Source organism: Nansenia antarctica (genome assembly GCF_963989245.1).
Source record: "Nansenia antarctica genome assembly, chromosome: 8".
Classification (NCBI taxonomy): domain Eukaryota; kingdom Metazoa; phylum Chordata; class Actinopteri; order Argentiniformes; family Microstomatidae; genus Nansenia; species Nansenia antarctica.
In genome coordinates this window covers 46,142,196-46,166,324 of record NC_137678.1, presented here as the reverse complement: position 1 = coordinate 46,166,324, position 24,129 = coordinate 46,142,196, and the positions used below count along the sequence as shown (strand labels likewise).

The 24,129-nt window shown below is 45.9% G+C and overlaps 2 protein-coding genes across 2 annotated transcripts in view; both read left to right on the top strand.

The window, feature by feature from the left end:
* Positions 1-24,129, top strand: part of ppfia2 (PTPRF interacting protein alpha 2) — a gene marked incomplete at both ends in the record, with an annotated part of 152,851 nt that overhangs the window by 39,349 nt on the left and 89,373 nt on the right.
* Positions 4,003-5,631, top strand: LOC308164535 (E3 ubiquitin-protein ligase TRIM21-like; the record flags this gene model as incomplete). The annotated part of the gene is made up of 1 exon (XM_080538604.1): positions 4,003-5,631. The coding sequence occupies one exon, from the start codon at positions 4,003-4,005 to the stop codon at positions 5,629-5,631; it is 1,629 nt and encodes a 542-aa protein (XP_080394730.1).

Genomic DNA, 24,129 nt, shown 5'->3' with positions numbered 1-24,129 from the left:
GATGAGGGATTCAGCAGCGGGGGGGGAGAGGCAGTGTCTGATTTTTGCAATGTTACGGAGGTGGAAGTAGGATGTCTTGACAATGGAACTGACGTGGGGATCGAATGAGAGGGTGGGGTCCAGAATGAAGCCGAGGTTGCGAGCCAGGGGGGAGGGGGTGATGGTATTTGGGAGGTTGTATGCATGTCCAGGGGGGGAGGGGGGTGGCAGGGTTAGGGGAGATGGTTAGGGGTAGGGACGGTTGTATGCATGGGAGAACAGGTAGGCCTTGAGGTGGGTCTTAAAAGTGGAGAGTGAGGGTGAGTCTCTGAGTGGTTGAGGGAGAGAGTTCCAGAGGCGTGTATTTTGACCAATAAAGCTTTGTACAGGAAAATCTTAACATCGTCTTCTCAGCACTTGACTTGTATTCAGAGGATGTCTCTCTTACTGTAGTCGTGTCCACACATGAATTCATGGCGAAGGTTTATATGGTTATGTGAGTCCACCATCTAGTGGTCAGATGAGGTAATACACCTGGATATGATAGTGTAAGGAAATCGGGTTATGGCTACAGAGCCAAAAGTATGTGGACACAATTATGGTCTGGGGCTGTTTTTCATGGTTTTGGCTAGGCCTTTTACTTCCAGTGAAGGGAAATCTTAATGCCACAGCATACGATGCGATTCTAGAGAAAATGGTATGCTTCCCACTTTGTGGTAACAGTTTGGGGAAGGCCCTTGTTCTGTTTCAGCATGACAGTGCCCCCATCCACCTAGCGAGGTCCATAATGACATGGTTTGCCGAGTTTGGTGTGGAAGAGCTTGACTGGCCTACACACAGAGCCCTGACCTCAACCCCATCCAACACGATGGATGGGGTTGGATGAATTGAAACACCGACTGCAAGCCAAACCTTCTTGCCCCCCCACCATCAGTGCCCCCAACCTCAGTCATGCTCTTGTGGCTGAATAGAAGCAAATCTCTGCTGTTGTTCCAAAATCTAATGGAAAGCCTTCCCAGAAGAGTGGAGGCTGTTATAGCAGCAAAGGGGGGGACCAACTCCACATTAATGCCCAAGGTTCTGGAGTGAGATGTTTAATAAGCACATAGATGGGTGCGTTGTCCAGGTGTCCACATACTTTTGGCCATGTAGTGTGAAATGAAATAAGCCTCAATGAGCAAATATATGCCTAACACTAGAACAGCCGTGAACAGCCTTTTTACCTACTAAAAGACCCCGCCTCAGGGGTCTTTAAAATGCTAACCTGCTATTTACACACAACGACCACTAGTTGGCCACTTGTAAATTAGCCTGCTTCCTACACAGAAAAACTGCTAAATAGCTTTATACTAGCTTATACTGAAGTGATATTGAAAATGTAAGGATACTGGGTGGTAGAACGCACATAGGCCTATCTAGGAAAAGTCATGAAAGGAGGGTCCTGCAATTTGATTGAGTGCTATAACCCTTTTACTCACAGCTGATTAAGTGCTAAAAGAACAGTGAGGAATATGTATGAATATGAGTCTAAAGGTAAGCATTACCACCTGTTGTGTTATTGTCAATATCTCTCCTCTCTGATTTTGCAGTGAAATAATTGAGCACAGATGTTACTAGATGTAGTAGTGCAGCATCAGCCTGTGATGACAGGGTTAACGGTGCATTCATGTGCTCAGGGTTAATGGTGCATTCATGTGCTCCTCTGAGCCTCAGAGTTTCCCCACAATGATTTAGCGTAGGGTTTTGCGTAGAGCTCCCTATTGGCTAATTCTGAGATAGTGGAGAGTGGGGAAACTTTGTTATCTCAGAGCTACAAAGGTTACCCAGTCAGAAATGTTGTTTTCTAAGGGAGGATTTAAATGCAGCATTACTCGAACCTCAGATGACATGAAAGTAATGGCCGCAACTGACCAACAGAGGGCAGCATTTGCTTAGAAATAAATGTTCAGTGACTGTGCTCTGTAGTCTCAGCCCCACATTATGCTAGCTAATGGCATTTAGCTAGCTCCCGATGTTACTTAACTGTTGAGTCAGGTTATGGGAGGCTTCTAGATCTTTACCAGGGTAAAAAGGATGGGGCTCCTTGAAGTTGAATGGAATAAGCAATGGTATCAAACACACACTCTGATTTCTACCTCCACCAGTCCGCCTGTGCTCTTTGACAGTATGTGACCTTAGAATTATACGGTTCTATCTCAATTTTTGTAAAAATTTAGTTTTTTACATAATCTGATCCATTAGGTGTTTATTAATGCCTGTGTGGTGTTATTTTTAAATGTTGACATTCTTGAGTTAGTAATTCATAAAACACAAAGGTTCCATCTCACAAAACATAATGGAATGTAAAAACTTTGACACTCAATATCTCTGAACTACCCTGAATGGAGATAGAACCTTATCATTCTAAGCTCACGAATGGTATCAAACACACACACACACGATTCCTACCTCCACCAGTCCGCCTGTGCTCTTTGACCAGACCTGGGCATTGTACGGCCCCTGGGCCGCATGCGGCCCTATGGCTGTCCCTGGCCGGCCCTGCGTGAGGTAAAAAAAAGAAAACATGAAATAACATGTAAATGAGTGTAGGCAATGCGTCCAGTACAATTGCATTGCTTTTATTTTGAAGGCGACAATTTTTATTTTCAATTGACGTATGTGCGTGCGTGACTATGTTACACATCTTCACCGTAATGTGCAGTTGGAGAGATGCTGAGGAGAACAATGTCAGCTCACGTTAAACAGAGAAAGATTGATGCAGAGTGTAGGGTTTTTAACAAGACCTGGGGTCTCATTTATAGAAAGTACTTTGGATCAAATGTTGATCTTACCCGCGTCATACGTAGAAAACCACGTCAACGTAGTGATTTATACAATTTCAACTTGAGTCAATTTGACCGTGGAAACGATCGTAGCTCTATGTCGGGTATATTGACCTTGCGTTCTCCGGAGAAAAATCCAGTATAATTTAGCACATTAGGCATGTTGAAGGGGAGATGGCGTTGCCTTGACAGCTCCGGAGGAATATAAAGGAAGACTGAAATACAATCATAAACATCAGTTCCCTTTAAATCTTGAATTAAACTCGTTTTCTCAGCTGATAACAACATCGTTAATTTTATTACGAGTCACGTTCACTTTGCATGAATTACAGTATAGGCAGTGCGGCTCACATGCCTGTAATAACTCTGCATAACCAGTAGGTAATGTGCGTACGCAAGGTCAATACCCAACGTAGAGCTACGATCGTTTCCACAGTCAAATTGACTCAAGTTGAAATTGTATAAATCACTACGTTGACGTGGTTTTCTACGTACGACATGGGTAAGATCAAAATTTGATTCAAAGTACTTATAAAATGTTTTATTAAAATGAGGCCCCTGATCACAAATATTATTCTGATTACAGTTTATACTGACTGGAAACAATATGATGATTGGAAATGACAGGTAAGAAGAGCGTGTCTGTAAAACAACATGTTAGAAACAGACCAGCCTGTAAAGGGTTAACTCTGTTCCAAGGAGGAGAGCTGTACTGGGAGGGGAGGAGCATCTCAACGTCAGTTTGCGTGTAGAGACATAAAGTGTATCGTGGATGAGAGCAGACTCTCTCAAACTTGATATATCATCCTCAAACAGGCATCTATCACACATACAGTATAAAGGACAGAGACATCTATCACACATACAGTATAAAGGACAGAGACATCTATCACACATACAGTATAAAGGACAGAGACAGCGTCCACACTCTCACAGAATCACAGACAGGTGAGTTGAGAGACTTAAAATGACAAGTCAAGATAAACTATTGTGTAGTCTCTACCAGTTTGGTTTATAGACAGTTCAGCATGTAAAACGTATTGATTTGGTTGAAGGACTATTTCCTATGTGATGTAGAATAATGTTATCATGATTGGTCGCTGTATAATCTCATAAGACAGTCTTGACAGCTCCATAGCTGAAACTATCGAGATCTGATTGATTCCAGGAAATACTTTATGGTGCTCTGGTCTCTCTAGATATGGCTTCCTCCAGCAGTCTCCTGTGTGAGGAGCAGTTCCTGTGTTCCATCTGTCTGGATGTGTTCACTGACCCTGTCTCTACTCCATGTGGACACAACTTCTGCATGGCCTGTATCAGAGGATACTGGGACACCAGTGAATTGTGTCTGTGTCCGTTGTGTAAGGAAACGTTCTATAGAAGACCTGAGCTTCGCGTCAACACAACGTTTAGGGAGGTCGTAGGGAAATTCAAGACAATGAGAGGCAGGGCTGAAGATGAGTCCCCTGCCGAACCTGGACAAGTGTCCTGTGACATCTGCACTGGGACGAAGCTCAAGGCTCTGAAGTCCTGCCTGGTGTGTCAGACCTCTTACTGTGAGACTCACCTGGAGCCTCATCAGAGAGTCGCAGGCTTAAAGAGACACAAGCTGATCGACCCTGTGGAGAACCTGGAAGACAGGATGTGTAAGAAGCACGACAGACTCCTGGAGCTGTTCTGTAGGAGTGATGAAATGTGTGTGTGTTTTCTGTGCATGAAAACAGACCACAAGACTCATGACACCGTCCCCATTGAGGAGGAGTATGGAGAGAGGAAGGCTCAGCTGGGGAAGACAGAGGCAGATGTTCAGCAGATGATCCAGGAGCGACTGCAGAAGGTTTCAGAGATCAAACACTCAGTAGGTCTTAGTAAGAAAGATGCACAGAGAGAGAAAGCAGACAGCATACAGGTCTTCACTGCTCTGGTGGACTCCATGAAGAGAAGCCAGGCTGAGCTCCTTGACGTGATCGAGGAGAAGCAGAAAGCAGCAGAGAGGCGGGCTGAAGGGCTGATTAAAGAGCTGGAGCAGGAAATCACTGAGCTACAGAGGAGAAGCACTGAGCTGGAGCAGCTCTCACACACTGAGGACCACCTCCACCTCCTCCAGAGCTCCCCTTCCCTGTCCACCCCTCCACACACCAAGGACTGGTCTGAGGTCAGGGTTCACAGTGATCTCTCTGTGGGGACTGTGAGGAGAGCTGTGTCTCAGCTGGAGGAGACACTTACGAGCGAAGTGAAGAGGTTGTGTGATGCTGAGCTGAAGATGATTCAGCAGTATGCAGCGGACGTGAATCTGGACCCTGATACAGCAAATCCCTATCTCATTCTGTCTGAGGATGGGAAACAAGTTAGAGATGGAGACACAATAAATAATGTCCCTGGTAACGTAGAGAGGTTTTCTATTAGTCTCTGTGTTTTAGGAAAGGAGGGATTCTCCTCAGGGAGGTTTTACTATGAAGTGGAGGTGAAGGAGAAGACTGGCTGGGATGTAGGAGTGGCCAGAGAGTCCATCAACAGGAAGGGGCAGATCACACTGAGCCCTAAGACAGGATACTGGACTGTCTGGTTGAGGAATGGAAATGAGTACTGGGCTAATGCTCGCCCTGCTGTCCGCCTGTCCCTGAGAGAGAAGCCCCAGAAGGTGGGGGTGTTTGTGGATTATGAGGAGGGCCAGGTCTCCTTTTATGATGTGGAGGCCAGGTCTCTGATCTACTCTTTCACTGGCTGCACCTTCACTGAGAAACTCTATCCATTATTCAGCCCTAGCCTGAATAAGGGTGGTGAAAACTCTGCCCCTCTGACCATCTCTCCTGTCAATCACTCTGACTGACCAAGCAGTAAAATAAGCATTTAGATTCATCTTTATCTGTTGTCACTCATTAGGAAAGATTATGGTATATTTCCTCACACAGAGTAATTTCTGATCCGGTTATGGTTTGTTATCATATAGTTTGTGCTCTCAGTGTGTCTGCTAGATGGTGAATATGCAGCAGCAATGTCAGATACAGCCCAGCCTCTCCAGCCTCATAATAACATATCTCTATATACATGAGACTGTTTGACTTCTCAGGGTGTTCACATTGTTATAAATCAGATGCTCTCAACATACTGTATTTTCATTATTAGCTAGTTATTATTGTATGTATAAGTATTTGGGGGATTTTGAGTGTAATGAATACTGGGTGTGTACAGAGGGAAATTGAGGATGTTCAGACAATTACATTTACGTGGATTGATCAAATCCATTTATCACATTCATAATCAGTGTAGTCCAGGTCCCAGAGCTTTACAATGGAGATGGTGAGGTAGCAGACTGGCTGTCTGGCTTATTAAAACAAAAACACAAGTTGTCCTTCAGTCTCTGCATGTGTGTGACGTAATTACATTTAACAGAATGTACGTTTGATAATAATGTTATTGACTTAATGGCTTGCAAAGGGAATCGGATATGATTAAACAGTTTAATGAGGGTGACTGTGATTGTAATATCATACACATCTTCTGTACATGATGTTATAAGTTTGTCTACTGGTTCAGCCTACTGGTCCGGCCCTCCACAATAGTCCCGGTTTCTCATGTGGCCCATTGTGAAAATTAATTGCCCACCCCTGTCTTTGACAGTAGCCTAGATGTATATTCTTAATGAGCCACCGTCCCTGGCTTCAGACATTTATTAATATCCGTCAAGCGCGGAGACCATCTATCTGAACAGGAAGCTATGATCACCCCCCCCCCCCCCCCCCCTCCATTCCTCTTCATCGCCCCCCACCACCCCTCAACTCAGGCTCCGTTATGAATTGGCTCTCTAGCGGAGGGCGAATCAGAGCCATAAATCACCCCCCATTACCGTCAAGCAGGAGTGCTTCAGACTCCATAATGGTCTTTATCAGGTTAAAAGAGCCAGCCGGCGTCAACAAGATGGAAACAGATGATTTTTGGTTCAGCTTCATTAATCTCCTCTGAGGAACCACCAACTGTATTTACGGCCCCGCACGGTAATTGCCGCCTTTCGTTCTACGGCTGTACGGCGTCGTACAGGCGTGTGTGTGAGTTTCATTGTACGTGTGCCGTGTGCTGTCTGTGGTAGACATCGTCGCTGTGGCGGTCACTGAAACGGTTGTCGTTTACCCAGCTTTCCTCTCAATCTGTTGGGGGGGAAGAAAAAAAACGTGTCAGAGTCTAGTTAGGTTTCATTCCGAAAAATGGTTGGTTGGGTGGGTGTGTGTGCGCGTGTGTGTGCATGTGCCTTTGTGTGTGTGTGTGTGTGTGTGCATGTGCTTGTGCATCTGGTGCATGTGCGCATGCATGTGCGTGTGTGTCTGTGAGTGCACGTGTATGTGTATCAGTGGAGGCTGGTGACTTCCAGAATTGAGGAGGCCAATTTGTTTTCCGCTTGCTCGCTTCACTCGCGATGGAATGTTCCCTGTTCTTCTTATCTGTCTTTGTTAAACATTATTAATTTGTGTTTGGCGGTACTGAAGGGATTGGGACACTCTCAGGATGGTGGATGAAGCAGCTTTTATTGCCTGCACAATGGGTCATCAAATAAACAAAACAATTGGCATGAATCTCTGGTCCGCCTGCAGCAGCTATTGTCTGTTCTGCTCAGGCTCACAACATTCACCACAACATACTACATACAATCAATGACATGTCAAAAGCACTCAAACACTATGTCAATCAGACACACAACATACAATTCAGAACAATACTTCATCCATTTCTAATATTTATCCTGCAGAACAGCACTCATACGCGTGTGGCGGAAAAAGGTACTACACGGAGGCCAGGCCTCCTGTGCCCACCCATTTTCAGTGATTTGGCCAATCACATATTGCCATGAAAAAAATTGCATTACATTGACTTCTATGAGAAACCACTTTCCGACAGGAGGCCTGGCCTCCGTGTAGTACCTTTTTCCGCCACACGCGTGTATGAGTGCTGTTCTGCAGGATAAATATTAGAAATGGATGAAGTATTGTTCTGAATTGTATGTTGTGTGTCTGATAAAAAATATAATTATTGCTTTTTTAAATCTCTCTCTCTTCTCTCAAATTATTGGGGAGGCCAGGCCTCCTCCACCTCTATGGAGGAGCCTCCACTGACGTGTATGTATGTGTGTGTGTGTGTGTGTGTGTGTGTGTGTGTGTGTGTGTGTGTGTGTGTGTGCTTGTGCATGTGGTGCATGTGCGCATGTATGTGCGTGTGTGTCTGTGAGTGCATGTGTATGTATGTGTGTGTGTGTGTGTGTGTGTGTGTGTGTATGTGTGTGCGTGTGTGTGTGTGTGTGTGTGTGTGCGTGTGTGTGCGTGTGTGCTGTCAGACGGCCAATTAAAGAGTGTGATCAAGTGGAGGTCTCTGTCGTCTCCCGGTGACAGCTCAGACAACTTAGTGTGGCGGGCGTCGCCGGGCGTCCACGGTCCACATGGGCCCGGAACGGATGGGCTGTCTGGGGGGGAGGGGACACTGTTTGCTCTCCGTAAAACTGAGCGGGGACGCCTTTCATTTCCATCCATCACCTCCGTGCTGTGATTGGTTGCCCTTTCGGGAAGTGGGGAGACGCTACTCCCGTTCTTTTAATGAGTTTTAGGGATGGGGGGGAGGGGGATGGGGGGGAGGGGGAGGGGGGTGGGGGAATATACGCAAAATTCATAGATCAGTGGAGGTTGGTGGAGAGAGAGAGAAGTCGGAGGAAGGGCTCATTGTAATGCACGGAACGACACGCGTGTTTGATACCGTTCCTCATTCCGTTCCGCGCGTTTACAACGAGCCCTCGTCTTTTTCCGATGTCTACCTTCACCAGCCTGCCACTGCCACAGATACAGAGTGGCAGGGCGGTCTGTCTCCCATGCTGTGGAATAGGCCTTAGGTTAGTTTACTTTTTGTTACGCGCAGTTATGTTGTCTTATGTAATTCTCCAGTGCGCGTTTCATCATCAAAACATCCCAGAGACTGAAACCAGAGTATCTCTCGTTCTGCGCCTGTTTTGGGGGGCGGATCACTGCCCTCTCCCTCCAGATCCCATATCTCTGCTTTCCTCTGCAACCTTATTTGATTTCTTAATGAGTTTTCGGGGATGGTGAGGGGAGGGGAGAAGAAAGAGATAGAAAATCTGCAGAAATGATATTTGTGTCCCAAATTGCAGGGTCCTGTTCTGTTTCATCTGCGAGCAGCAGCAGCAGCAGCATTCATCATGGTGTTAGGAGGGTGTTAGGAGGGGTGGTAATGAGATACTTATGAGAGTGTTCTTCCCTGCAGTCCTCGGCAACCCAGAGAAGACTGATGAGCTTGAACTTGCAAATAAAGTCGGAAAAAAACAATCGGCAGGGGGGGGGGGGCACAGGGGGAGAAGCCCACACACACACTCACAGGCACGCACACCCACACACACAGGTAGGCGTACGCACATGCACACAGACACATACACACACATACTGTACGCACGCAAGCATGCACACACACACACACACGCACACACACACACACACAGGTAGGAGTACACACATGCACACAGACGCATACGCACACGTACTGCACCCACGCACACACACACGCACACACACACACACAGGTAGGCGTATGCACATGCACATGCACATGCACACAGATGCATACGCACACATACTGTACGCACGCACACACGCACGCACACACACGCACACACACGCACACAGACACTCAGACACACAGCTTAACACCCAGGATGAAAAGAATGATGTGTTGGTACACCCAGGGAAGATTGATCACGTCCATTTCCACTTCTTCATTTCTGCCGTGCGAGGCTTCACCTCACAACATCCTCCTCTGCACAGCGTCTCCTAAAGGAATGATCCACCACCTCTAGGTTACATTCTCTCTCTCTCTCTCTCCCTCTCTCTCTCTCTCTCTCTCTCTCTCTCTCTCTCTCTCTCTCTCTCTCTCTCTCTCTCTCTCTCTCCTTTCTGGAATAGCTGGACTCCTTCTTAATGAACATTTGGTGGGAAATGCGATTACCTCATCCGTTCGTTATTAAGAATCACCTTAGAGGAATGTGTTTTTTGCTTAGCACAGTACAAGCAGCTCAGCTACTTCCCGCAAAACATGTGTTGTAAATCCCTCCCTCCCGGTTGAAATGAACGATCATCAGAGGACATACAGGACCTGTCGCCACGCTTACACCACAGACTAATAGGTTTTCCGTCCACGTTCTGTCGAGACGTGTTCATGGCTGGGCTGCACCCCCCCCCCCCCTCCCTCCCCCCTCACGTTGGTATTCATTCTGCCCTGCATCCCTCCATTACGTGCCCGTCAGTCCTCCTGACGCAGCTCTGAACACTGACATGGACGGAGGTGAGGGGGTGGCGGGGGGGTTGGGAGATGGGGGGGGGGGTTGCTGCTCGTTTGCCCACTAAAACGACTCCTCTACATCCATTAGCTCGTCCCTGATGCCCATCAACAAACAACCCCCCTGGGGATGTTTAACTGTGGGCGTGGGGGGGGGAGGGGGTTTCTGTAAGGAAGTGGGCTAGTTGGCGAGTAGGAGGTTTGGCCGTTGTTTTAAGTCGGTTAATCGGTCGTTACATGAAAAAAACTAAGTAACGCCGTGTTCCAGAGGTGTTTGGTCCGAGGCGGCTGAGTGCCGCCCGCCTGCCTGCCTGCCTCCGATCCCCAGAGATGGACTCTAGGGGTGGGCATCGACGATCGATAATTGATCGATAAGGATCTTGGTCGGTCACAAAATAAAACATTTGGTCGATCACATTTTGTGATCGACCAAATGTTTTATTTTGTGATCGACCAAGATCCTTATCGATCAATTATCGATCGTCGATGCCCACCCCTAATGGACTCAGCTGCCCGCCACTCTGGCTGTCCTCAACACACCACTCAAGCCGACTGTACAAGCTGGCCTTTAGGTTTGCAGTCAAGTGTATATACATACGCCTCTGACGTACACGGTTAACGGGGGCAATCCTCAGTCAATCCTCAGGCAATCCTCAGTCAAGCTTTTTCTTCCCATCCTTAGAGGATTACGACGGTAAGCCGTTACCGTAGCGGTAAAACCACGGTACGCTACGTTGTTAGCTTTTTTTGAGTCCCTTTATAGCCCAGTGCACACTGCACAGTAGTATCCAGCTGCACGGTATCAACAGCATAGCCTTTTCTCGACGGTTGACTCCCTGCTTCTATGTTCCTTCCCCTTCCTTGTTACTAAGCAATACTGTTCTGTCTGTTCTGGCGAGGAGGGATGCCTCAAATAGCCTGACATTCAAGTGGGCCTGATGAAACAGTCAAAAGACCAGCAACAACCAAATGTAGGCGTTCTCTTCATCAAGCAGAAGTGTTTAGCGTTTAACTGTGTGAGTCAGCCATTAGGTGTGTATGTGTGTGTGTGAGTGACTAATTCGACTGTCTTCACATCATCAAAGTAGAACATCAAAGAACTGACTCCTGACTAGCCTTGTTCTAGAACTTCACCGTGGCGGTGTGTGCATCACAGGGCCTACAGAACACAACAAAAAGGCCTATGGACCTATCGCTAAGCCACGCCCCAAATTAGAAATTGTCCAATCATATCACAGCAAAAGGCAGAAAACTCAGACAAACAACTCGCTAATATGTGATGGTGAAAAGCTTCTAGCCAAAATATTCTTCTTATTATTCATCTTTATAAAAACATGTCTATTACTTGCTGTGGTAAATCAGAAATCAGAAAACTCCCGCCCTTGTAAGTCATTGAATGTCATTCAGTCACGGTCGGTCAGTCAGTCACTGTCAGTGAAGCGTTTGTCCGAGTTTTCAAAGGGGGCGTGGCTTAGCGATAGGTCCATTTTTAGCATCTATTTTGTTGAATGCACACTCCATTTGATTACGTTTTGTTTATAGATTGGCACCCACAGTGCCTTTCTCTAGATTTGAGCTGCACCAAGTGAACTTACTTCACTAGTTTTGTGATAACCCACCTTTCACTGCCGGGACAGCCTTGAGTGGTATGCTAAAAACCCTTACAAGGCTACTCCCTCAGCCCAGAGTGGAGTGAACGCTGCCGAAGTGAACACAACCACTCACATATGAATATGATTGAGCTCCCTGAAGACATTGATTGACACATCATATGTCTACATCAGTGTGTTATGGTGAAAGTGCTGACTGGGGTACATGCGGCGGAACACCGGCGAGGCCCGACGATGTTTTGAAATGCAGTGTTAGTCCACTCTGGCTATGATTGAAATCCTTCCCAGGGTTCCCACGGGTCCTTGAAATCCTTGAAAGTTTGTGAATTTGAGAAAAAGAAATCAAGGTCTTACAAGTTGTTGAAAATAGACATGGGTCATTGAAAGTGCTTGAATTCTCCTCTCACTCTCTCTCTCTCCAAAGAAATATATATTCAAAAATGTTTTACTGAGCTCGTCAACTAGTTCTGTCTCAAACTATGCCGTGTTGGGTCCTTGAATTTGAGGGAATTGAGTCTTGACAGTCCTTGAAAGGTGCTTGAATTTGATGTTTCAGAAGGTGTGGGAACCCTGCCTTCCTCGAACGCCTCTAGCTTTTACTCCTCCAGACTGTTTCCATTAGTCTGTTGTGATTTTCATCCCTGCTGTAACCTCCAATTGTTGGCTCCTTGTAAATGTATTTTTTCGATTTTCTTGTTCTAGTGAGAAGGCGGTCAGCGTTATTTTCTTTCTGTGGGGGCGGACCAACAACTGTCGCCATGGCGTCCGCGGCGCTGGGTGTCAAAACCTTATGAAAGCACCTCAGGCGTGGCCCGGCCGGCCCACAAAAGACCCTTTGTCTGTTGCAGTGTGGGAGATGAACTTCATCCCACTCCTAAACACGATCATGTGTTAGTGTAGCCCTTTTGATAGAATACGGTTGTCATAATCTTGGATTGAATCTTTCTTCGGTTGCTGCTATCCTGACACGCAATATTGTTGTTGGACCATCTGGACGACATTGCTAGGCAGGTCCGCAGAGTACAGGGCGAGAAGGGGGATTCTAAACACACCCCACACCCACACCCGCCTCACCCCAACTCATCAGCCTTGCTCTGGGAACCAAGCTCACATCCATCCACGTCATATGTGAACATATCCTTGATACACTGTGGAAGTTCATCCTTGAATCCTCCTGTGATACTCATGCACCCAGAGAGAGTGTGTGTGTCTGTGTGCGTGTGTGTGTGTGTGTGTGTGTGGGTTCCCTACCGGCCCCCCAGTGTGTTGCTGAGGTGGGAAGGTGAAAGGGGGGAGATGAGAGAGGGGGGGCTTTCTCCCACACTCCTCCTGTCAGGGATCAGGTAGTGGGTGAGGGGAGCTCAGTAACCTAGAGGGAACTCCCCCAAACCCCCACCTAACCCTACCCCCAAACAAGCACTGAGCTCCATCTTCCTGTACGTGATCCTACGCCTCCTATCTCTCAGCCCCTCTCTCTGGGGTGTTCCACTGTCAGAAAGTCTGTCTTCATCTCAGCTACAGCGTAGAACCATACACCCCTGTTTACATATGACACCAGCTTGTCAAAATGTCTCCTTTTCCAAATGAGCCCCCAGGCAGAATGTGACGGCTAACTTTGTTCTCGACAGTATGTTGCCAAAGCGAGTACACTCCTTTAGGTATTTGTGAATTTCCCAATGAGCAACGCCTAAAAGTGTACGTTCTCCCGTGTCGTCTTCGTCCTCTCAGAGGAGAATATGATGTGTTTGACTGCGTCGTTCACCCTTAATCAAAACGACAACACATGCCGAATGATATACGATGAATCAGGTGCTTCAAAAACACCACATGAGAGACAGTCGATGCTTTAAACAACTGCGCTTTCTTTCTTGTCAGCATTGGGTTGAACCTCAAAGGACTTACACATGAAAGATATCTGTCAGAGAGAGAGAGAGAGAGAGAGAGAGAGAGAGAGAGAGAGAGAGAGATAAAGAGGGAGGGAGTGTGTGTGTGTGTGTGTGTGTGTGTGTGTATTCTTCCCCTCTCTGTACATCCTCGGCTATCCTCCCACTGAGTGTGCTGTACACTAGCTCGGCCCCCTCGCTCCCTGGGTCTTTTGATAGCCAGTCTAATCTCTCCCGCCGGTAACTTCCCGAGAGAGAGAGAGAGAGAGAGAGAGAGAGAGAGAGAGGTATAGTGTAACGTCCTCTTAGATATACGCTGCTTTCATTCTTACGAACACCCCTCCTTCATCGTATAGTATGTGATACAGTTTATCATCACAGTCTGTTTAGTGCGTACTGCATTGATATTGAGCCGGCGATAACGGTGGTGATTTTGGAGCCCCATGATGATGATAGAAAACAAATTGTGGCCTTCTAACCAATACTCACCACCTCATGTCACTACACTGTGATCATTTTTCCTTTTGACGATCCCCAAGTATCTCTCTAATATCTATGTGAATCCAGCCGTCTCCTGTGATAGGAGACAACAGCAGCTACAGATGTTCCGTCTGCAGGCAGGGCTATTTAAATGGCTGCCACAGTCTTGTCACGGAAGCTTTACCCTTGAAAGATACACCGCCACCCCCTCCCCCCTGCCGCACGATTTGGTCCCCCGTGTCACATCCCATCAGCCCCCCCCCCCCACGATGAGGTCCCCCGTCCCCCGTCCCCCGTCCCCCGCCCCCCGTCCCCCGCCCCCCTTCCGCCTGCTCTGAGGCTCACAAACACAGCCTGTTGACTTAGACAATCCGCCCCAATGCGACTCCTCTCCTGCTTTTGGAGTTGTTTTTTATAATGGCGGTTAAAAATGTGTTGGCGGTTGGCTTTGACGTTTATAACACCACAGCACTCTGTCCAATTTCTGGGCAGAAGAACCCAGACTCAAACCTGCCTCCAAGATAAGAAACAAGAGGTGTTTGTTTTGGTGGGCCGCCAAGTGAGTCATTGTCTGGGGTGTCTGTCTCTGTGTCCTCAGCGAAATTCTCCCAGAATTGGGTTTCTTTCTTTTTTAAAAGGGCTGTGACGAGCTACAGTAGCCTAATGGCTGTGAAATGTAGCATCTGGGCTAATTAGTAATAATTTGGGCCCAAAAAACAACAACTAACAACAAGGAACATGAAAGAATGGAAGGTTGTTGTTGTTGTTGTTCGTCTTCTTGTCATTGATCACAGCCAGTAGACGATTCATCATGTGGTGTAATGAGTGTAATGGGCCAATGAGCCAATTAGTTGCTGACACTCTCAACAGAGACCGGCGCGTTCCGAAGGCTGGTTCCTTTGACACAGGAAGTTACTCAAACAACAGAACTTTGTTTGTGAATTACCAAGAAAAACTTGGCAAATCCTTTCCTTCCTCCAGCAGGGAATATAATGTGCCGACTTTAGAAAATGTCCTTCTTCCCAATGTGCCACTGAGGGAGGTTGTTCTAGACTCTTCTGGATCCCTTTTCTCTCTCTGTAATCTGTCTCTTGAGTGTGTGCAGACTTCACCGCTAGTTTAACTGACAGTGCTGGTCATTGGGGAGGGTTGTGGGTTAGAGTAACCGTGTTGCAACATGACAACCCAACCCCCGGTTGGTTCGTGTCTCCAGTCAGCTTGTTAAGGCTGTGTGGACTCGACATTGTGTGCTATGCACAGTGACAGCGGGAATGCTAATACTAATGCGCACGTGTGCGTATGCGCATGAGCGTGTGTGTGCGTCCGTGTGTGTGTGTGCGTGTGTGCGTGTGTGCGTGCGTGCGTCTGTGCGTGCGTGTGTGCCTCCGTGCGTGCGTGTGCGTCCGTGCGTGCGTGCGTGTCCCTCTCCTGCAGCCCCAGAGCAATTTATCATCTGCTGCATATCAAACATGTATCCTCGTGAAACCAAAGCTATAGAGGTTTTCCTCCCGCACCGTAAGGCAGGAGCATCCTATCATGACATTTAATTGCCAACACAGCGCTGTGCCCCGTTAGATGCCATTTGCATACGCTATAGGTTATTGATAGGTGGGTGAGGGGAATTTAGATTGCATTGGACTTACAGTGATTTTTGATATGGAGGTGGTATGCAATCACATATGTATATCAACACGGAATAATTCAAGGGAAAAACTTTTCCTGGAAATAGAATCGACTGCTTGGACTTGGTGATGATGTTTGACATGGTTTGATGCTGCATTCCTGAAACTATTGCCCTCTGTGGAAAAACTGCCCTACCAGACTTAGTACTTACTTACGTAGGCCTTTAAATTCCCTAGGGAACATAGGCCATTGATGAAACCCTTCCATCCTCTCTGGTCTTGTGCTCTCCGATCCAGTTATAAATAACTATATGTATTCATATGAATAAAGTCACATTTACTGTTGTTATACTAATTGATATGGTATTTTATTGATGTCATTTGATAGCCACCCTGTAGCAAGTTAGCTTCTCCCAGTGATAGCTTCTCCCAGTGTTAGCTTCTCCCAGTGTTAGCTTCTCCCAGTGTTAGCTTCTCCCAGTGTTAGCTTCTCCCAGTGTTAGCTTCTCCTAGTGTTAGCTTCTCCCAGTGTTAGCTTCTCCTAGTGTTAGCTTCTCCCAGTGTTAGCTTCTCCTAGTGTTAGCTTCTCCTAGTGTTAGCTTCTCCTAGTGTTAGCTTCTCATTCAAAATAGGGGTAGTGGTGGTCTAGTGGATAGTGAGTTGGACTTGTGATCGGAAGGTTGTGAGTTCAAATCCCGCCTGAATCCACACCACTACTAGTGTGCCCTTGAGTAAGGCACTTAGCCCTCAGTTACTCCAGGGGGAATGTCCCTGTAATTCGTAATTGTAAGTCGCTTTGGATAAAGGCGTCTGCTAAATGGCAACATTTAAAATTAAATTAAATTCTGACCCAGGAAAAACCCTGGTATGTACTGTATAACATGATAGCCATCTATGAGCAATGCACTGTATATAAGATGATGACCAAGGGTCTTTCTGCTGCTGACCAAGGGGCTGAGTCCTGTTGATGCGGCCCAATGTTCTTTTAGAGTCTGTAGGCTACTGTAGGCCTATTTTTATTAAGATTTCATAAATATGATATATTGTCTGAATTTTTGTCTTGTTTTATAAAATGTTAATTATTTTCATTTCTTGTGCTGGTTTATTATGAACAACATGTAAAATTGCAGGAAACTAGCACAAATAATTGGGTGGGAGAGAGGGGCCGCTGCCGCCAAAACGTGCACAGTTTTGGGTCGCTCCACCGCCAAAAAATCTCACTCCAAACTTTTGGTGAAACTTGGCAGCCCTGGTTAGCTTCTCCCAGTTCAGATTCAGATTCAGATTCAGATTCAGATAACGTTTATTGCCATTATGCATTACACATATAGGAATTTGCTTCGTCATTACAGTAAGTGCGTTTATACTTTTTTCCACGTGTCAAAAAACAGGACAACACAACAACAACAACACAGGACAGACAACAGTGCATTGGATAGTGCGGTATAAAGTGCAGTGCAGAGTTTTTACAGTGAGTCCAGTGCATATTCAGTCCTGGGCAGACTTGGGGGCGGGGGGGAGGGGGAAGCCAGAGTCATTTATCAGCCTGGCGGCTGAGGGGTAGAAACTGAGCCTGTGGCGGGCCTTCAGTGCCTTAGGCAGCCGCAACCTTCTTCCAGAGGGAAGCAGGGTGAGGAGGCCGTGGCCGGGGTGGAAGGGGTCTGCCATGATCTTCCTTGCCCTCCTCAGAGCCCTGGTGTCATGCAGGGAGTTGAGGGAGGGCAAGGGACAGCCGATCACCCTCTCTGCTGAACGTAGCACCCGCTGCAACTTGGCCTTGTCCTTGGTCGTTGCAGCAGGGAACCAGGTGATGATGGAGTGGGTGAGGATGGACTCTATGATGACCGTGTAAAACTGGACCATCATGGGCCTCGGCAGCCTGAGTTTCCTCAGCTGCCGGAGGAAGAACATCCTCTTCTGGGCCTTCTTCGTGAGGGCCTCTGTGTTCTGCTCCCACTTTAGTGTTAGCTACTCCCAGTGTTAGCTTCTCCCAGTGTTAGCTTCTCCCAGTGTTAGCTTCTCCCAGTGTTAGCTTCTCCTAGTGTTAGCTTCTCCCAGTGTTAGCTTCTCCCAGCATTAGCTTCTCCCAGTGTTAGCTTCTCCCAGTGTTAGCTTCTCCTAGTGTTAGCTTCTCCCAGTGTTAGCTTCTCCCACCATAGCTTCTCCCAGTGTTAGCTTCTCCCAGCATTAGCTTCTCCCAGTGTTAGCTTCTCCCAGCATAGCTTCTCCCAGTGTTAGCTTCTCCCAGCATTAGCTTCTCCCAGTGTTAGCTTCTCCCAGCATTAGCCTCTCCCAGCGTCAGCCTCTGCAGAAGGAGGATGACTAAGCAAACTGAAGGGAGAAACCATCAGAGTCAGAGAACCGTGACATTCACACACCCGAATAAACGTCCCTGGTTAGATGATTTGCTCGTCTCGCATACGAGATTCCGTCGATTAGTGCAGTTTAACTGAAAGTGATGCTCCTCCTCGTAGCTCGGCAAATAATCTCTCCCCCTCAAACAGCATCCGTTGTGACAATTAGGGTTTCAAACGTGTACTTCCCATCGCATGAGAAGGCCAGGCTCTGTGCTACATCTTACATAAATGTTAGTGGCTTTGCACATAATTGTTTTCTGTCATTTCAATCGTCCCCTCTGGGGGAGTGTGCATATGAGTATTTAATGTAACTACATAATTGGGGTACTCGGTTGTGTTCGGAGCCATATGCCATGGGTAAATAATGTACTAGCTAGAATATTAGATTTGGTTCTCTCCCAGCATATCAAACACAGCCTTTTTAAATGTGCAAACTTGAATCACAGATATTTACATTCAGTTCCTGACATATGTCTTTTTCTCTCCCCTCACCACTCCCTGCTGAGTCGGAATTGCCTTGGAAGTTCAGTGGCTTTGCGATAGCCAGATATGTCTGTGTCTGTGTTGTTGTGGTCTCTCCTGGCTGCTGGTCCCCATTTGCGGTGCATTTGCATAAGCAGTATAAGTGGCTGTTTGCTGAAAGGAGCTTGCAGCAAAATGTAATTTCATAAACATCATATACACACACACACACACACACACACACACACACACACACACATGACACACGGTCAAACCCACTCAGATTTTCCAATCTTATTCTCTCTCTTTTGTTCATGCATACAAATGCAGGCAGACCCCCATTTGATCACCAGGCAGTTTGAGATGCTTTGTTGTGTAGATCAGTATTTTCCTCCTGCTTATTGTCATGTTTTCCATAGTGATAGCATCACTGGGCTTCCTGCTCACATCCTGCTCATCTCTGACAAGATCAGCCATTTTCACAGTAGGAGCTATAGTGAAACGACCTGCATTCAATAACATACTATAGTAATAAGGAGGCTGCAGTCTCTGTTTCAGACAAGGAATAGAGTGTGACAGTGGTCATTGCATGTGTAGGTTATCAAATCGAAGGACACTGACAATGAACCCAGTTTTAGTTGTCTTGTGAAAGGTATAGAGCTTATCACAATAACTTGACCCATTTACCTTGATAACGATAAATGCAACGATAAATTGAATCGAGGCATGATCAACTTGTTTCAACAGACCTGTCGTCTTTTTAAAGAAAAATGGAGTGCAAAAAAACTACGGATCCAGTCCTTTTTTTGCACAGATTTGAGTGTGCGGATGCTGCTTTTTTACACTCTGTGATACTCTTCAGTGCCAACACCTCAGCTAAGTCTGATCACGGATGAGTGGTGGTATCTTCCAAAAATGCAAAAACGCCAGGGGCCAAACAGGGGACTGAACATTTAGAAAAATCAAATGTAGATACAACGTTTGTGCTCTAGGGAGGAGCAACTGTTTCCCCAAGTGCTGATCAAACTGACAGACAAACTATACTTACAAAACATATCAGCTAACAAATGAACACACGGCTTTGCGCACATCTCGTGAGCTTAGAATTATCTCTGTTTAGTGTAGTTCAGAGATATTGAGCGTCAAAGTTTTTACATTCCATTATGTTTTGTGAGATGGAATCTTTGTGTTTTATTAATTACTAACTAAAACATGTCTACATTTAAAAAAAATAACACCACACAGGCATTAATAAACACCTAATGGATCAGATTATGTAAAAAAACTAAATTTTGACCAAAACTGAACCTTATAATTCTAACGTTACGATCTGACTTCACCCGGTACCAGTCGCACTTCTCAATGCAATGGAATTCTACTGCTCTGCTTGGAACAAAACCACTTACTCACAGATGAGCTTGCAAAGTTAGATTTTAGTTTTGGTGTGTTGTATTGAAGGGGGTTGATCTATAATATTATTATAATTGCTTCAGTCACAATGCCAACCGAGATGCAGAAATAATGTTAACAAACACACTGTGAATTTGGAAATGCTCCGCAGGATGTAGCATAATTGTGTAATCGCCAAAATTACGGTTGACCAAATTACGTAGGTATGAGGCCTGGTGTTGGTAAATGTTTCGGTTTTTATCGTCCAGCTCTACCCAAAGTGTTGATGAGAATAATGATACTTTCAGCTGCACACCGTGCATGAGAAGAGAATCCGATAGGCCTACACGTTCAATAGGCTATGTTCTCTGTAGTTACAGAATTGCAAGTAATGACAAATCATACCTTCGTCATATCAAGTGCAATGGCTCTCTCTTATAACTGTGTATGTTCTGCTTTACGATCATGTTCGTGAGAATATGAGCTTGTTTAACTGTGTGTATCGTGGTTAATTGGGTGCCTTGTGTGGTTTCACGAGTCATTTTAATGAGAAATTATTATCTGTCTTTAACAAGCCGTCTCAAAGCATAGCCACACTCTACTTAATTACATATTAGCTGCACTCTGTGGCGGAAAAACAACCCTCATAAGTCTAATACTGGCATTAACACTACTATCGTGTCAGTCGGAGTGCCTCTCAGGCCTCAGAGATTAGGGCCTCAGGAACGATCAGACACGGGCTTTCAAACAATAAATCAACTTGTGTCATCTCTTTGATTGATGAGACAACACTGTTTGTGTGCATGTATTGTTAGGGGTTTAAACAGAGAAGTGTGTGACACACACGCACGCACGCACACACACACACGCACACACTCTCTCTCTCTCTCTCTCTCTCTCTCTCTCTCTCTCTCTCTCTCTCTCTCTCTCTCTCACACACTCAGGTGTTGGTCTTAATGAGGAGGGCACTTTTCTGAGCATGAGCTACCTTATTAATGGAAATGAATAAATGAAAGGTCTACAGTTCTGTATACATGACCCCCTGGTCTAGCTAATTTATATGTACACTGTAGCCTGTATCATGTAGCCTTTATGCATGACTATAAATCAACACCAGTAATACTGCATACTATTCTTTAAGCACTCTCAAAATGCAAAAAGAAAAGAAAGATAAGTACCTTGTAAAAACGAAAACTAGTCGTTCGATGTACAGTAGAGTAAGTTCATGGCAATAGCCTGCATTCATCTTTTACCAACTGCCAGGACTTTCATAAAACCTTGATACAAATTTGAGCTTTTTACAAAAAATGCCGGTTGAGAGAGGACGCTGGCGTTGCTTGTTCGCCGCTTCTCCGCCCGAAATCTAGGTGTAATTGCAGTAGCCTATATACAGAGTAGATTGTCCTACAAAGACACAGATCTAGATTTAGTCATCTAAAAATTAATTAGATCCCTATACTTTCTTTTGTTTCTTTTTTGTTTCTTTTTATTATTACTACCCGATATTTTCAGTTTATAAAGCGTCTTTGAGTGTCTAGAAAAGCGCTATATGTATGATTATTATGATTATGATTATGATTATGATTATGATTATGATTATTATTATTATTATTATTATTATTATTATACTCTTGTTGTACAGTAAGATCAGTCTGGGTAATCAAATGTCTGTCTGCAACTGTGTGACAGGTGTCCAGATGAGGGCTAAAGGCCATTCTGAGCAGGCACATTCTGATGAGAGGATTGAGAGAGCTAAGCGCTCCCCTCCGTCTCACTAGCCAATGAGCTTGCAGGGCCCTTAAGCCAGGCCCACAGCACATCTGTATGATGACATCATGGGCCACTGCAGACAGGTTTGTGTGCATAACAGCTGATTGTCCTGGCTTAGTAGCTCCCAGCCTCTCCCATCCTGCACGTCCTCACTCTGCTAACTACAGCAGAGCACAGCTAACCTAGGGCGGCTGTGGCGCAGGATGTAGAGCCGCCGTCTAATGATCGCAAGGTTGGCAGATCGGCGGTTTGAGCCCAGGCTGGTCACATGTCGAAGTGTCCTTGGGCAAGACACTGAACCCCAAATTGCTCCCAGTAAGCGGGCCGGCGCCTTGCATGGTAGCTTGCCGCCATTGGTGTGTGAATGTGTGTGTGTGTGAATGGGTGAATGAGAGGCCGTTGTAAAGCATTTTGGATAAAGGCGCTATACAAGTGCAGTCCATTTACCATTACCATTACCTAGCTCAGAGGCTATGTACAATAGCCTTCTCACTTTGCTAACTATAGCACAGCTAGCCTACCACAGTGGTGAGGAACAACGCTTGAGCTGACATTTAGCAAATACATTCCACGCGGCAAGGGAAGACAAAACCATTGACTGAATCTTTCCAAGTGCAGAGCTTGTCATTCCACTTAACCTGTACCCTTTTAAAATTATCATCATTTGTATTTACCAAAAAACGAGATTATAGTAATTGTCTGCTTCACGGTTTCTTAGTAAACCATTTTTCTTAGTTGTATTAGTGTCTTCCGAAAGCTCTTCCCTTGTAATAACGATTATGCAATCTGAGAATATTGCACGGTTGAAGGTTACAAGGACCATACTTATACTTAACACTGTAAGCTTAATCTGTTGATAATGAGAGATTGATTCCTGAACATTGTCCTGGATGACATATGGACGACATTAAACCGCTAAACACCAGTGGTTGAGAGGCGAGACGGACACATCTGTATGTGAACAGACGGGTTGTGTTTTTGTGTGTGTGCGTGCGTGTGTGTGTGTATGTGTGTGTGTGTGTGTGTGCGCGTGTGTGCATGTACTGTAGACAAGGCTGAGCATGCCTGAGGACACACAAAGCCTAGACTCTCCTCCTCCTCCTCCTCCGTCCCCCCGTCCCCCCGGGAGCCATTCAGTACCACTGGGCTGAGCTCAAGCACAGACTCGTCGTCCAATCACATCGGTGGACCCAAGGTCCCATCTGGTCCGTCTGTGCCCAGCGCTCCCCTGGCATCTCTCTGGGTGAAATAAGGGGACATCACTTGACTTGCATATCCCAGCATTCTTCACTTCCCCCTGGATGACAGAAAAAGAGGAGAGGAGATGTGGGTTTTTGACCTATCCCTTTAGCCAATTTAAAATTGTTCTTACTTTTGAAGAAAGTAACTTTTTAATGCCATTTTTACCATGACATCGTTGGTTCCTATTATAGAAGGGGGCTCTTGCGAATCAGACGGCCCATTAAGACGTGATAGTCTCTCCATTAAGAAGAACCATTACCTCCGGCGTTTCCCAGGGCTGAGGAGCACAGACTGCTCCTGCAATTACTCGAATCATATTATATTTCACCCCGTTTTGGCCGCCTACTGATACGAAATCTCATTTTAAAAGAGGGGCTGTTATCATGCAACTGAGGTCAGGACCAAAAACTAATATCTTTTGCTGTACAGTTACTGAAAATTATTTGGGAGTGCTGTCATCAATGGCTTCAGAACATAATGTAATACTGATGAAAAAGTATTTGGAGTGCTGTCATCAATGGCTTCGGAACATAATGTACCGGTAATACTGATTGATGATTGAATAATATCGCCTTGTTACTGGATCATAGGTTGACCTCTAGGTCAGTGTTGCTAGTGGGATCTGCTGTGATATGAACAGTAATACGGTTAACATCACTGGCGGACTCAGGGGGGGGGCAGGGGGGGCGACCGCCCCTCCTGGTGCCCCCACAGTTGAAAAATGTCGCACTAAAGTGCCCTTTTGAGTGGCAAAATTAGAGGATGTGCCCTATTGGCTGCCCTTCCAATGGTCTAACCTTGACCATGTGCACTGATGGGGTCCCATGTTGTGCAGTAGGTGCCCTTTTTTTCTTTTCGCCCCTGCCCTTCAAACAGCCTGAGTCCGCCATTGGTTAACATAGTATGAGAAATCAAACACTTTGAAGTCCTCAATGCCAAATACCACTTGTCGAAGCCTGAGTGAGTCATATATGCTCAATTGAGTGAAGGTCAGTGAGCTGTGACCCCCATAACAATCCATTATGTGAAGCATACACTGACTGGGTCAGTCAACAAGAAGCCTACGTTTTGAGTTGAAATCGTTCCAATAGCTGTATTGCTGGCATTCTTTAACCATTAATAATAATAATAATAATAATAATAATAATAATAATAATAATAAATGTTATTTATGGGCGCCTTTCAAGGCT